General features: G+C 38.6%; 1 protein-coding gene across 4 annotated transcripts in view; it reads left to right on the plus strand.

Annotated features, from left to right (window-relative positions):
• The first annotated feature begins 3333 nt into the window (after positions 1 to 3333).
• PRPF18 (pre-mRNA processing factor 18) overlaps positions 3334 to 15914 on the plus strand; it is a 48622-nt gene continuing 36041 nt past the window's right edge. For 2 of the 4 annotated variants that reach the window (XM_081820609.1, XM_081820611.1), the window contains exon 1: positions 3334 to 3541. In XM_081820609.1, coding sequence (XP_081676735.1) covers positions 3476 to 3541 — 66 coding nt within the window. In that variant the 5' untranslated portion in view covers positions 3334 to 3475. Of the gene's footprint in view, positions 3542 to 4918; positions 5026 to 15914 lie in introns of all 4 variants that reach the window. The other 2 variants (XM_081820610.1, XM_081820612.1) reach the window with 2 other exon arrangements.

The following is a 15914-nucleotide window of genomic DNA, read 5'->3' on the forward strand; positions in this document are numbered from 1 at the left end:
AAGTGTGGTCCCTGGATCAACAGCAGCTGCTTCACTTGGGAGCTTGTTCAAAAAGCAAATTATTGGGCACGACTCCAGACCTCCTGACTGAGCTGTTCTGGGGAGGGGGACCAGTAGTCTGGGTTTCAAAAGGTCCTCCAGGTTATTCTAAGGCAAACTGAAGAATGAGGGCCACTGTACTAGATTATCTAGCTTTAAAAAAGCTACATTCTATTCTTTAGGACAGCAACAAAACAAACCCAGGTCATCCTGATTAAATTTGGTATTTCTTCCAGTCTTTAGAAATGACAATCTCCCTTTGGATGAGTTACTCTAGCAGAGCAATAATCTCATCATTCTTATATTGATTTTTACTCTTTCTTCTTTTAGAAAATGACTGGTCTTTTATTTCTGTGAATACTTTATTATAACCTCATCTATGCTGTTAAATCATGTTTATCTTACATAAGTTAACTTTTCAGGATCTATTTCTTGATTCCCAAGCTAGCTGGTAATATCCTCAAGAGGAGGGGTAACATTTTGTATTTGGTTTAGGCCACAGAACCTAAAGTAGTATAGAGCTCACAGAAGACACCTAAATATTGGTTGAATAATTATGAAGATTTACACAAATATTTAGTGTCCAATGCCTTGCTTTCTTTTATCGGCATTATTTAAAGTTTATCACACATAATTTCTAAAGTAGTTACCCTGGAAAAATTTATAAAGAATTTCAATAATTAAAACAGAAAATGACTGCTCTCTAGATATTTTCTCCAAATTATGGAACTTGTATCAAGTTATGGTGTGAAGAAGAAAAGAATCACCAGTGGTTACTATTGACAGATAACAAGCCAATATTTTGATATGTTTCCTTCCAATAATTTTTTTCTAAGTTTATATGCTTTTCTAATCGAAAAGTGACCATATACTAGATTTCTAGTTTCATTAGTTTACTTTTTCATTAAGCACTATATCATGAGCATTCTCACATAATTGAATATTTTCTGAAACATGGTTTTTAATGTTCTAGATTATTCTGTTCTATGTATGAACTGTAAGTTATTTAACCATTCTCCCATTTAGGATATTTGGGTTGCTAACAATATTTCACTTTTTAAATAACTACTGTGATGGAATGGGATGCAGTTTTTTTTAAAGGTTTTATTTATTTGTTTGTTTATTTATTTAGAGTGCATGATCAGGGGGAGGGGAAGAGGGAGAAGGAGAAAGAATCTGAAGCCGACATCCAGCTGAGTCTGGGGGGGCGGGGTTTAATCTCATGACGCTAAGATCTTGACCAGAGCCGAAATCAAGAGCCAAATCAAGAGCTGGATGCTCAACCGACTGAGCCACCCGGTGGCTCCAGAATGCATAGGTTGAAAACGAACACATTCTCCCTTAGAGTTAGGATGGGTTCGTTTTCTCCGGGGCGTCTTTTTTCCCTTCTGTATTGAAAAGCTTACTCATCAGTTTGCTTGTTCAAGTACACATCTTTCTTCCATCTCAAGCCTTTGTCAAGATTTAATGCACATGTTTCCATAAACACCGAAATCAGTGAGAGTCTGAAATTTAAAAGGAGCCTGTTTTTGGTAGCTAGTTGTTTCTCTGGTTTGCACTTACTGTCTCCCATTGGCCACCTGTTCCTTTGCTGGAAACTTCCATTATTGTTACTATCATCCCTGTCAGTCCTTCATTCAGGTTTCTTTTTTTTTTTTTTAAGATTTTATTTATTTATTAGAGAGAGAGAGAACATGAGAGGGGTAAGGGTCAGAGGGAGAAACAGACTCCCCGCTGAGCAGGGAGCCTGATTTGGGACTCGATCCTGGGACTCCAGGATCTTGACCTGAGCCGAAGGCAGTCACTTAACCAACTGAGCCACCCAGGTGCCCCTCATTCATGTTTCTGTGTAATAATCTCTTAACCCTAAAACAGGCAAATGCTAATAAATTATTTGCTTAGGGAATTATAAGTGACTCAGGAGACCAATAGCCATATAAGAGGGTCGCCGTGTTTATTAATTCAAGGACCTTTTCTTTGTAAAATATTTTAAGCTTTCCAAAGCCCTAAAAATTAGCACAGCATCTTAGGTCAGAGAATGAGTTAACTTCCTATGTTGATTTATTTCTGGTAAAAGTCAGCTGTCTTTTGGATGAAATGTAACCAACACACACACACACACACACACACAACTTTGTAAATTGATTGAACAGTTCTCTACCATCTTTTATTTTGATAAATCATCTTACTCAGTATTGATCGACTGAACTGAATGATATTTCTTTCCTTTTTGAGTGGGAAAAACTAGCCTGTCAAATATTGTTCAGTTGTGATTTATCTGGAATTTCAAAAACAGCTTCAATGGCATAGAACCAAAGATAAATGCTTTGTAAACAGTTCTTAGGGTCTTTTTAAAATTAAAATCTTAGACATAATTTTTCTCCACAATTTAATTTTTCTTCTTGGGTTGGACTTACACACACACACACACACACACACACACACTCTTTCTGATTACATCTCCAATCATGTCACTGAAAATCTTGTTTGCTGAACACATGACCATAACAATTATCTCAGTTAGCTTGGGGTAAGTGTTCAATTATCACCAAGATTTGTAAGCAGTTTAGAACTGAGAAATGAGAGACATTTACTTCTGAAGCGACTTAAATGGATATAGTCGCTTAACTTTACAGGAAATTTAACAGGGTGGCAATCAACACTGCCCCTTTATTCTGTACTAATGAACTAACAGTATTGCTCAGGGTTTTCCCACTTTATTTTTTTTTAAGAACTGTTTTTTTGTTTTTTAAGATTTTATTTATTTGACAGAGAGAGAGACAGTGAGAGAGGGAACACAAGCAGGGGGAGTGGGAGAGGGAGAAGCAGGCTTCCCGCCGAGCAGGAAGGCCGATGCAGGGCTCGATTCCATGATCCTGGGATCATGACCTGAGCTGAAGGCAGACGCTTCTCGACTGAGCCACCCAGGTGCCCCAAGGGTTTTCCCACTTTAGTGCATTCATTTTGGCAAGCAGGTAACTTCAGGAACTCAGGTGTGAACTGGTTTAATGAGTGAGGATCTGGCCCTAATTAATATAATTGAAGTGTTCTATGAGGAGGCTTTTGCTTCTGAACTAGCAAATACAAGCAGGTGTAATAACTTCTCTTTAAAAATACAGCAGGTCGACCTCCACAGGCTTCAAGAAGACTCCTGTTTCAGCCTACTTTCCATTGTTACCTCCACTAGCATAAACGACAGGCGCGCTGCCGGAGGGCGCCGCCAGGGGGCGCAAGTCTACAGCGGCTTCGTCAACAACAGGGGCCCTGGAGCACTCCCTCCCCTCCTCTCGCTTGCTTCAGCTTCCGCCGGAAGCGGTTCTTGTCAGTCGTTGTCAGGTATTTGAGCTTGTTTGTGGTGGGTTCGCGGCGCCTGACTAGGTGAGGCTTGGTTCCAGGACCCCGAGAGGGAAGCTCGAGCGTAAATCCGGGCAGCGGGATGGACATTCTGAAATCGGAGATCCTCCGGAAGCGGCAGCTGGTGGAGGACAGGAACCTGTTGGTGGTGAGGATCCTTGGGGGTCGTGGGGCTTTGGCGATCGAAGACGTGTGGGTGGGTGGGTGGGTGGCGCTGGGCGTGAGAGGAGGGGTGAAGGGGTCTGGGCAGAGATGAGGCTTGGTGGGAGCTCCGGAGCGGCCTCTCTAGACCCACCCTTTGACACCTCCCTCGGGAGTCTTAGGGAGGCGGGGAATTACAGCAGACCCCAAGATTTTGGCAATTTCTCCCCAGCTGCCCCTTTTCTCTCGAAATTTCCCTGTCTGCTCCTTACACCCACTCCCATCTGTCCGTATTCTGCGAACGTGCCCCGGTTCTGGTGGTTCACGTCTGTCGTTTTACTAAGGGTTTGTGCCCGGCTGAAACGAGAGTAAGGGCAGGCCCAGAATTATTTAAAATCTGTGACTCCGTCCTACTGTTGAAACCTGAGTCTTTATTACATCCCCCGCAACATGTAACAAAAGTCTGTTGGCCAGCCCTTCGCTTGATAGGACGACTAAAACTGTTGTAGACAAACAGTGGAGTAAAAGGAGAAAAAGGAGAATTGCGTGATTTACTAGATGTTCATGACTTTGTTGCGTAACAATAACTGAGACCAGGGGTTCTCAAAGCCTTGGGCCTCCGGAGCCCTTTACACTTTTCAAAACTGAGGATCACAAAGGGCTTTTGTTTATGTATTTATCGATATTTACCGCATTAGAAGTTAAAGCTGAGAAGTTTTTCTTATTGAAGTTTAGTTGACATACAAAATTGTATTAGTTGCAGGTGCATAACATAGTGATCGACAATTACAAACATTAGGAAATGCTGACCACAGTGTAGTTTAACATCTGCCACCCACAAAGGTATTAAATGTTATTGAGTATATTCTCAATGCTGTACTTTTCATCCGGTGACTTAATTTTACAACGGGAAGTTTGTATCTTTTAGTCCCCTTTACCTGTTTTGCTCGAGCCCCACCCCATCACCATTTCTGTGTATTTGTTAGTTTTGTTTTTGTTTTTTTTAGATTCCATATATAAGTGAGATCATATGGTATTTCTTTCTCTGACTTACTTCACTTAGAGTAATACCCTCTAGCTCCATCTGTATTGTCCCAAATGGCAAGATTTCATTTTTTATATGCAACTGTATAATTTTATATAGAATCGACGATTTATAGTCTTTATCTTTCTGCTTCGAACCATCCATCAGTAGTTTTCAAATTTTTTACTGCCCCAGTCACTTTAAGAAATTTTTATATTTTGCTCTGATATGTATATGGAAAAAGTTTCATGAAACAGTTCTTACCTTAACTACATGTGATTCTATCATGTTTTAATCGGTTGTTTGATTTAAAAATGCTGGTTGGGAATCACTGAATTGTTTTCATTACCTTATCTGTAGTTGGAAAACACTTGTCTGTGTTACATTGTTCTTCTGGAAGAGCTGCCTCAACTTGGTCATTTCAAATGATGTCGCAGCTTTTTATTGTTAGTCCGAGAGTTGAAATAGTAAGTACTTACTGTGAGTGCCTCTTTGTTAAATTGGAGAATCTCCTAAAATAGCCTCCTGTCACCTGTCCTAAATGATCTGCCTGGTATAACTACTCAGAGGTAAGTGTATTCTCTGTGTTGCTCTCTTTCCAATGCTTTGGGGCCTTGGTGTTGGTGAATCTTGAGTTAACACAGAGCATCGTTATGTGGAAAACCCAGGGGGCTTAAGAAACAGTGGAGCATAATTAGCAGTTTTCGTTGTCATTATGAGGATAGGCTTTGCGTAGAATTTTAGCTTTGTTTTTCTCCCCAGTATTTATTGAATGTTTTCTATATATTTCTATATATGCTACTCTGTGCCTCAGAGGATTAAAAAAAGTCATGCTTGATCCTTTAAGGAATATGCATTCAGTTTCACAGAAAATAGAGAAGCCAACATGCAAGATATTCCTTGCCTTTTCTCCCGTTAAAACAGGATGAGTGGTCAGTTAAAGCTTGGCTCAGACCTTCCACCTGCACGCTGGATCCCAGCTCATCCTAGCACCACCAGGAACCTGAATGTCATGTATCTCATTTCTTCCTGTGCCTTCAGTTTACTGGCCTACCCCCACCAGCCCTGGAACATACTGATGTCTCTTCCACCTTTAACAGGGTGTTTTTGTTTTTTATAACTAGGCTTCTTAAAATAAGTTTTAATTCCTACACACTCCTTAACATGATGCACAAAGGTTCCTGCCCCACAACGGTACTGCATCCGTTCTAATCAGGGACAGCAGTGACCTCCATGTTTTCTAGCTGACCTCAGCAGCATTTGACACTCTTGACCAGTCTTCTTTCTACATGTGCCCCTCCACCTTTCCTCCTTTATGATAGTACTAAAAGGATCTTGGACTTAAAAAGGTCAAGAGTTAGTAATTTCTGTGCCGTTGAAAATCTGTGCCCATTACACCCTAGCACCAGAGTTGTTCTGGCTCTTTTGAACCTTTTGTCATTTTTTCAGTTATTTGAACTTGCCTTTCTTACTCATCCTTTTCTTTATAATAGTCTTCTATAATTTTCTTTTTTTTAGATTTTATTTATGTATTTGACAGAGAGAGACACAGCGAGAGAGGGAACACAAGCAGGGGGAGTGGGAGAGGGAGAAGCAGGTTTCCCGCCGAGCAGGGATCCCAGTGTGGGGCTCGATCCCAGGACCCTGGGATCATGACCTGAGCTGAAGGCAGACGCTTAACGACTGAGCCACCCAGGTGCCCCAATAGTCTTCTATAATTTTCTTTAGCTCCTTACTTCATGGTCAGTGAGTAGCCTTTGAAAGGTTCTTTTTTTTGTTTTTTTCTTTTTCCTAGTGTAGCCAAAAAACAGTGTGGTAGGGACTTTGCTGTCCTGTTGATAGCGTATTTTGACATCTGCAGAGTAGATTTTTTCTTCATTTTACTGTAAAAATTTTCAGTTGTGCAGAAAACTCAAAATTGTACAGTTAGAGGGGTGCCTGGATGGCTCAGTCAGTTAAGCATCTGCCTTAGGCTCAGGTCATGACCTCGGGGTCTTGGGATCGAGCTGTGGGTCAGGCTCCCTGCTCAGCAGAAAATCTGCTTCTCCCTCTCCCTTTGCCCCTCCCCACCGCTTGTGACTTCTCTTTCTCTCTTTCTCTCTCAAATAAAATCTTAAATTAAAAAATTGTACAGTTAGAAACTCACATGCCACAACCTAGATTCTGTCGTTAAACCTGCATTAACATTTTGCTCTATTTGTTTTATCATGTACCTGTCCAGAAACTACTTCAGAGTAGTTATAGCAGTCAGAACTTTTTAGGATCGGTGATAGGCTATTTTAGTAGCTTCTCCACAGTTTGATGAAGGGGCACTCACAAGGTTAAGTATTTCAACTCTCACAGCTTAACAATAAAAAGCTGGGACACCACTTGAAATGACCAAAGATGAGGGAGCTCTTTGGGAACCATACAGACAGGTGTTACTCAGCTGCAGATCGGGTAATGAAAACAATTTAATGATTTTAATATATTTCAAGTTAAGTTACAGACATTGGTACACTTTACCCCTAAACAGTTTGGTGTGCATATCATTAATGAGCATTCAGTGTTTATTTATACCTCTTTTTATGTGTATACACAAATTTATATATTAAGAAATACACAGATCAGTGAATTTTGACAAATGCATATGCCTGTGTAATCCCATCTGTATCAAAATAGAGAATATTACCTCATTCCATCTTCCAGTCATTCCCTTTGCCTACCACCCCCAGGAGCCACCACTGTTCAGATTTCTTTGCACCACTGGTTGGTTTTGCCTGCTCTAGAACTTCACAGGAGTGTAATCATCAGACTGTGCTCTCTTCTGTGTTCCACTGCGTTTCATCATAATGGTTTGAGTTTTATTCATGTTGGATAGATCAGTTGTTCCTTTTTTTGCTGAGTAGTATTCCATTGTATAAATAGAGCCGGTTTGTGAATCCATTCTTCTGATGTTGGGCTCTTGGGCTGTTGCCAGGATTTGGCTCTGAAGATGAAAGCTGCTGTGGAACTTGCTTTATAAGTCTGATGTTTGCATTTCTCTGAGGAAAATGCCGGGGAGTGGAATTGCTAGGTCATAGAGTACATATATGTTTTTATAAAAAGCCACCAGACATTTTTCCAGTGTGCTTGGACCATGTTACACATCTACCAGCAAGGAGGGTTCAGAGGTCCTCCAGTCGCGAAAGCAGTTTGTGTTGTCAGTCTTCTTAATTTCAGCCATTTGGAGGATTCTAGTGATACTGCATTGTGGTTTTAATTTGCATCTGCCTGATGATGATGATGATGGTTTTTTTTTTTTTTTTGACCATTTGTAGCTCTTTTGTAAAGTGTTAAAATTGCTTGCATTATTTTTTAATTGGGTTGGTTTTTTCCTTATTGTGTTGAAGGAATTCTTCATATATCATGGATTCCAGATTCTGTCAGATACGTCAGATATGTTTTGTGAATATTTTCTCCCAGACTATGGGTCTTCTATTCATTTTCTTTCTTTCTTTTCTCTCTTTCTCTCTCTTGTTCTTTCTCTCGTTCGTTCGTTCCTTCCTTCCTCCCTCCCTCCCTCCCTCCCTCGGAGAGGGAGAGAAGCAGACTCCGCTAAGTGGTGAGCCCGACACGGGGCTTGATCTCACCACCTGAGATCATGACCTGAGCCAAAATCAAGAGTCTGACGCTTAATTGACTGAGCCACCCAGGCGTCCCTCTATTCATTTTCTCAATCATGTTTTTTGAAGAGCAAAAACTTTGAATTTTGATCAAGCTAATTTATCAGTTGGTAATGGTTATTCTGTGTGTCCTGTCTGGGAATATGAGAGTACAGCTAGCTGGAAAAAAGTTGGCAGTTCTTAAAAATTAAACATATCCGTACTATATACGATCCAGTGCCTCCATTCCTAGGTGGTAATTCAAGAGACTAAGGTATTCTTTTGTACTCTAAAAGCTTTTTGTTTTTATTTAATAAACAGAATTCTAAACAATTGTGCATCAGTTTTTTTGTATGATGTGAGGTAGTGGTGTGGTTTATTGCATTCCATGTGGATATCCAGTGGTTCCAGCACCATTTACTGAAAATAATTATCCCTTTGGATGGTTTTGGTGTCTTGAAAAATCAAATAATTGTGTAAGTGTGGCTGCATTTTGGGTGCTCACTTCTGTTCTTGTAAACTGTTTGTTGATCTTTATGCCAATGCCACACTGTCTTTTGATTCCTGTAGCATTATGGTGAGTCTCAAGGTCAGGCAAGGTCAATACTACCACCACTACTACTACTAATTTTTTTTCTTTTTTTTTTTGTCCTCCTCTTCCCCTTTCTCCTCCTTTTTATTCTCTTGCTGTGATATTTTATTTTTAAGCAACTTTACTGAGGTATGATTGACATACAGTAAACTACACATTTTTAAAATGTGCAGTCGGGTGCATTTTGACATAGGTATATACCTGTGAAACTTTCACCACAGTAAGAGCATGAATATGTCCATCTCACCCCAAAGTTTCCTTTTGCCCTTTTGTAATCCCACCTTCATGCCCCTCCCTGCCCCCTACACCCACCCTGTCCACAGGCAACCACTGATCTGCTTTCTCTTACTTTGAATTAGTTTGCATTTTCTTGAGTTATTTGAGAAATTGTTTGGTATGTTTTCTGTCTTGTCTGCCTCCTTTCATTCAGCGTGATAATCTTGAGATTGATTCATGTGCTTGTATATATCAGTACTGCATTATTTTTGTTACTGAACAATATTCCACCATTGTATGGGGAAATCCCAATTTTTTAATTAAACCGTTGAAAGGCATTTGGGTTGTTTGCAGTTTTTGGCTGTTACGATAGAGCTGCTATGAACATTCGTGTACAGGTTTTTATATGGATTTATGCTTTCATTTCCCTTGACTAAATGCGAAGGAGTGAGATGGTTGGGTCACATAGTGGTTATGTCTAACTTTATTTTCTAAAAGAGTTTGTGTAAGATGGGGTGTTATTTCTTGCATACAATTTTATATAATTGTATATGTTTTATAGCATATGTAGTTACAGAATAGATTTCATTTGTGCAAAGTAAATTTTCATGTAGTTTTCTCCTTTGGTGATATCAGTGATAAAATACAGCCAGCAGGATTCATTGGCACTTAATAGTTCTTTCATTTTGAAAAGCATTGTGTCTTTTTTTTTCCTTCGGTGAGGACTTTTAAGTTTTACTCTCCTCAGGATTTTCATTTTTCAATTTCGAATGTATAACAATAGTCGCCATCATATACACTGTATCTCCATCAGTAATTATTTTGTACCTGAAAGTTTGTACCTTTTGATCATCACCCATTCCCCACTCCCAACTCCTGCCTCTGGCAACCACTAACCCGTTCTGTGTATCTGTGAACTTGGTTTGTTGTTGTTAAAATTCCTCGTGTAAGTGGGATCATACATTGTCTTTCTCTCCTAGTTTACTTCACTTAGAGTAATGCCCTCAAGGTCCGTCCATGTTGTTGTAAATGGTAAGATTTCATTTTTTTATGGCTGAATAATACTCCATTCTGTGTGTGTGTGTGTGTGTGTGTGAGAGAGAGAGAGAGAGAGAGAGAGAGACCTTTTTTAATCCATTCATTCATTGATGGACAAGTTTCCATATCTTGGCTATTGAAAATAATGCTGCAATGAACATGAGAGTACAGACATCTTTTCAAATTAGTGTTTTTATTTTCTTTAGATAAATACCCAGAGGTGCAGTTGCTGAACAATATGGTGCTTCTGTTTTTAAGTCTTTGAGGAACCTCCACATCATTTTCCATAGAGGCTCCACCAATTTACATTCCCACCAAGAGTGCACATGTCTTCCCTTTTCTCCACATCTTCGCTAATGCTTGTTATTTCTTGTCTTTTTTTTTCTATTTATTTTTTTTATGTAGTGTTCCATGATTCAGTGTTTGCGTATAACACCCAGTGTTCAATACGTGCCCTCTTTAATACCCATCACCAGGCTAACCCATCCCCCTAGCCCCCTCCCCTCTAGAACCCTCAGTTTGTTCCTCAGAGTCCATAGTCTCTCATGGTTTGTCTCCCCCTCCCCTCCAATTTCCCCCCCTGCATTTTTCCCTTCCTACTATCTTCTGTTTTTTTTTTACATATGTATTAATTTGTTTCAGAGGTACAGATCTGATTCAACAGTCTTGCACACTTCACAGAGCTCACCATAGCACATACCCTCCCCAATGTCTATCACCCAGCCACCCCATCCCTCCCACCCCCCACCACTCCAGCAACCCTCAGTTTGTTTCCTGAGATTAAGAATTCTTGATAATAGCATTCTGACAGGTATGAGGTGATAGCTCCTGGTTTTGCTTTGTGTTTTCCTGATTAGTGATGTTGATTAGCATTTTTTCATGTGTCTGTTCGCCATCTCTACATCTTCTTTGGAAAAATGTCTATTCAGACCCTCTGCTTATTTTTAAATTGGATTATTTTTATGCTATTTAGTTTTATGAGTTCTTTATATATTTTGGATATTAACCCTTTATCAGGTGTGTGATTTACAAATATCTTTTATTGAGTAGGTTGCCTTTTCATTTTGTTGATGGTTTTGTTTGCTTAGCAGAAACTTTCTAGTTTGATGTAGTTTCACTTACTTTTTTTTTTGTTGGCTTTGCTTTTGTTGGAGTCAGACCTAAAAACTCCTTGTTAAGACAGATGTCACAGAGCTTACTGCCTATGTTTTCTTCTAGGAGTTTCATGGTTTCAGGTCTTACATTCAAATCTTTAATCAATTTTGAGTTAATTTTTATGTATGGTTTAAGATAGTAGGGTAGTTCAATTCTTTTGCATGTGGCAATCCAGCCCCATTTTTTGAACAGACTACCTTTTCCTTGTATATTCTTGGCCCCCTTGTTGTAAAGTAATGGATTATATGTACATAGGTTTATTTCTGGGCTATTTTTTTTTTAAAGATTTATTTATTTATTTAGAGTACAAGCAGAGGGAGAGGGAGAGAAACTCAAGCAGATTCACTCCTGAGCGTAGAGCCTGACTCGGGGCTTGCTCTAAAGACCCTGAGATCATGACCTGAGCCGAAATCAGGAGTTGGATGTTTGACTGAGCCACCCAGTCACTCCTCTGGGCTTTCTGTTCTGTTGCATTTCACCTGTCTTTTTATGCCATTACCTTACTGTTTGGATTACTTTAGCTTTGTATTATAGTTTGAGATGAGGGAGTGTGATGCCTCCAGCTTTGTTCTTCTTTCCCAAAATTACTTTGTCTATTGAGATCTTTTGTGGTTCCATATAAAACTTTAGATTGTTCGTTCTATTTTTGTAATAAATGCTGTTGTAATTTTGATAGGGATGGGGTTGAATTTATAGATTGCTTTGAGTAGTGTGGACGTTTTCACAGTATAGGCATACCTTGGAGATACTGCGGTTTTGGTTCCAGACCACTGCAGTGAAATAGATATTGCAATAAAGCGAGTCAGATGAGTGTTTTGGTTTCCCAGTGCATATCAAAGTTACGTTTACACTATATTAAGTGTGTAGTAACCTCATGTCTATAAAAATATAACTTAATTTACAAATATGGCTAAAATATTGCTAAAATATGCTAACCGTCATCTGTGCTTCCAGTGAGTTGTAATCACTGATCAGATACCATAGCAAAAAATAAAGAATAATAAAAGTGAAAAAGTTTGAAATATTGCTAGAATTAACAAAATAGGGCACAAAGTACACAAATGCTGTTGGAAAAATGCTGATAGACTTGCTCAAGTCAGGGTTGCTATAAATCTTCAATTTATAAAAGACTTAATATCTGTGAAGTGCAGTAAAACAACATAAGCCTGTACTAATTCTTCCATTCCACGAGCACAGAATATCTTTCCATTTATTTGTGTCTTCAATTTCTTTCATCACTGTCTTAGAGTTTTCAGTGTATAGGTCTTTTACTTCCTTGGTTAAATTTAATTTTAGGTAGTTTATTCATTTTTATGCAATTGTAAATGGAATTGTTTTCTTAATTTCTTTGATACTTTATTAGTGCATAGAAACAACAGATTTGTATGTTGATTTTTGTATCCTGCAGTTTCACTGAATTCATTTATTCTTACAGTTTTTTGGTGGAGTCTTTAGGGCTTTCTATATATAATAAGTCTTCTGCAAATAGTGACAGTTTTACCTTTTCATTTGGGATTTTTCTTGAGTATTTGCTGTGTCTAGGACTTCCAATACTGTGTTGAATAAAACTGGTGAGAATTGATACCCTTGTCTTGTTCCTGATCTTAGAGGAAAAGCTTTCAACTTTTCATTGTTATTGAGTATGATGTTATCTGTGGGCTTGTCCTGCTTGGCCTTTATTATGTAAGTATGTTTCCTCTCTACTGCTTTTTTGAGAGTTTTTATCATAAATGGATGTTGAATTTTGTCAAATGCTTTTTCTGCATCTATTGAGATCATAAGATTTTTTTCCCCTCCATTTTGTTAATGTGGTATATCACATTGATTTGCCGGCATTGAATGATCCTTGCATCTCTAGAATAAATCCCACTTGGTTATGGTGTATGGTTCTCCAAATATATTGTTGAATTTGGTTTGTTAATATTTTGTTGAGGATTTTTGCGTCTATATTCATCAGGAATCTTGGCCAGTAATTTTCTTTCCTTGTGGAATCCTTGTGTGGTTTTGAAATTGGGGTAATGTTGGCCTAATAAGATGAGTTTGGAAGTGTTCCCTCCTCTCTTTTGGAAGCATTTGTGAAGGATTTAGTATCAATTCTTTGAATGTTTAGGAGAATTAACCAGTAAATCCATCTGGTCCTGAACTTCTGTTTTTTGGGAGGTCTTTGATTACTGATTCAATCTCCTTACTAGTAATCAGTCTGTTCAGATTTTGTATTTCTTGATGATTCAGTCTTGGAAGGCTGTAGGTTTCTAGGAATTTATCCATTTCTTCTAGGTTGTCCAATTTGTTGGCATATGATTGTTCATAGTAGTTTCTTAAGATCTTTTGTATTTCTGTGGTATCAGTTGTAACATCTTTCATTTATGATTTTATTTGTGGACTGTCTCTTTTTACTTGATAAATGTAGCTGAAGGTTTGTTGATGTTTATCTTCTCAAAAAAACCAACTCAATTTCATTGATCTCTTATCTTTTTAGTCTCAATTTCGTTTATTTTTCCTCTGATATTTGTTAATTCCTTCCCTCTACAAACTTTGGTATTCATTTGTTCTTTTCCTAGTTCCTTGAGGTGTGAAGTTTAGGTGGTTTGAGATTTTTCTTGTTTCCTGAGGTAAGCTTCCCCCTTAGAACTGCTTTTGCTGCATCCCATAAATTTTAGTAAGTAGTACTTCCATTTTCACTTGTTTGAAGGTATTTTTCGATTTCTTCTTCGATTTCATTGACTCTTCGGTTGTTCAGTAACGTGTTGTTTGCTCTCCACGTATACGTGAAATTTCCAGTTTGCTTCCTGTAATTGATGTCTGGTTTCATACCATTGTGGTTTGAAAAGATGGTTGATGTGATTTCATTCTTCTTAAATTTATTAAGACTTTCTTTGTGGCCTAATACATGATCTGTCCTGGAGAATGTTCCATGTGCACTTGAGAAGAATGTCTATTCTGCTTTTGGATGGGATGTTCGTATGTATGTGTTACGTCCAGCTGGTTTTAAGGCATCATTTCTTTATCTTGATGACCTGTCCATTGATGTAGCATTGTGTCTCTTCAGATTGTGTTTGTGTGTCCTCCCATTTGGTGTATTACTTTAAGGATTTTAAGGCTTATTTTCATATTTCAGCAAGATGTTGACCCTGCTACATGGTTGGTGAACTCATGTATAGTGTCTTTTTTTTTTTTTTTTTTTTTAAGAGAGAATGCATGCAAGAGAGCAACGGAGCAGAGGAGGGGCAGATGGAGAGAATCTTAAGCAGCCCTCAGCCCGAAGCACCATGTGGGGCTTGATCACAGGACCCTGAGATCTTGGCCTGAACCAAAATCAAGAGTCAGATGCTTGGGGTGTCTGGGTGGCCCAGTCGTTAAGCGTCTGCCTTCGGCTCAGGTCATGATCCCAGGGTCCTGGGATCGAGCCCTGCATTGGGCTCCCTGCTCTGTGGGAAGCCTGCTTCTCCCTCTCCCCCTCCCCCTGCTTGTGTTCCTTCTCTTGCTGTGTCTCTGTCAAATAAATAAAATCTTTAAAAAAAAAAAAAAAAAAAAAGAGTTGGCTGCTTAACCGACTGAGCCACCCAGGCATCCCTATAGTGGCTTGCTTTGCATATTCAGGCTGTATATTTGTTGGTTTTCCAGTGTGTTTTTGTAGAGCTCTTGATGATGTTTGTATCTAATATATATAAACACTAAAAACCTTACCATGATTGAGGAAGGCTGATTTTTAAATGAATGAAATGTTGACAGTCATGGTTGAATGTTTTAAATTTTGATTTTCCTTTATTAGTGTAGGCAGAGATTTCAGGTGATATGGTAGATAGGTTTCTATACTTCGGACCTATGAATCTCAGTTTTATAATCTAGAAAGTACAACTTGGATAGAGTCCAAGAATAACATTTATGAAGCAGCATGTAGGAATTAGGTTCTGTCTTAAAAAGGAGAAGCACTTTTATATATACCCATTTCACATTGTTTCTTAAAATCTGTCAGGGTGACAGGGCCAGTAGAAATGTTAGGTGCTTTAGGAGAGAAACCAAAGAAATTTAAACCATCCGTTCATATGCTGTCTTAAAATGTATACCAGCCACTTTTAGACTTTTGTGTTTGTAGGTCTTTATTATGCATTCTGTAGTTAATGCAACAAACTTCGAATTTGAATATTTTGAATATAGTTCGAAAGGAAAGTAAATTTGTAAAATGAATAAACAAGTCATAAAATCTAATTGTGGATGCATCCCTAGATAGCTCTGTAACTTTGGGCAAGTTATCTAACCTGCTTGAGTTACCTTTAAAGGTGCTGTTTCGCTGATATTTAACTTTTAATACTCTACAATATTAATTCTATCATAAATGTGTCCCCAGCACTTTATATTTCAAAGTGTATTTTCAGTGTACTTTGTAAAATAACGTTTTACAGTTAGAGAACCTTTAGTTGCTCTTTCAAACTGCTCTTTTTTTCTAAATAGAAGGTATATAAAGAGTGACATTTGAAACATGGTGGGTAACCTTTTGTTTTAGACATCCTTTGTTGTCATAAAATAAATGGTCACTTAGTATAAAGCAAAATATTTTTATCTTATTATAATTCCAAAATGAAAAGCAAATTAATTTTATTGTTAATTCATTCAGGGGCAGCTGGGTGGCTCAGTCGGTTAAACATCTGCCTCAGCTCAGGTCATGATCTCAGGGTCCTAGGATCGAGCCCTGCATCTGGCTCCTTGCGCAGCAGGGAGATCTTGAGATCTG

The sequence above is a fragment of the Leptonychotes weddellii genome, chromosome 5 (assembly GCF_054177405.1).
Source record: "Leptonychotes weddellii isolate Sample4059 chromosome 5, ASM5417740v2, whole genome shotgun sequence".
Taxonomy (NCBI): Eukaryota; Metazoa; Chordata; class Mammalia; order Carnivora; family Phocidae; genus Leptonychotes; species Leptonychotes weddellii.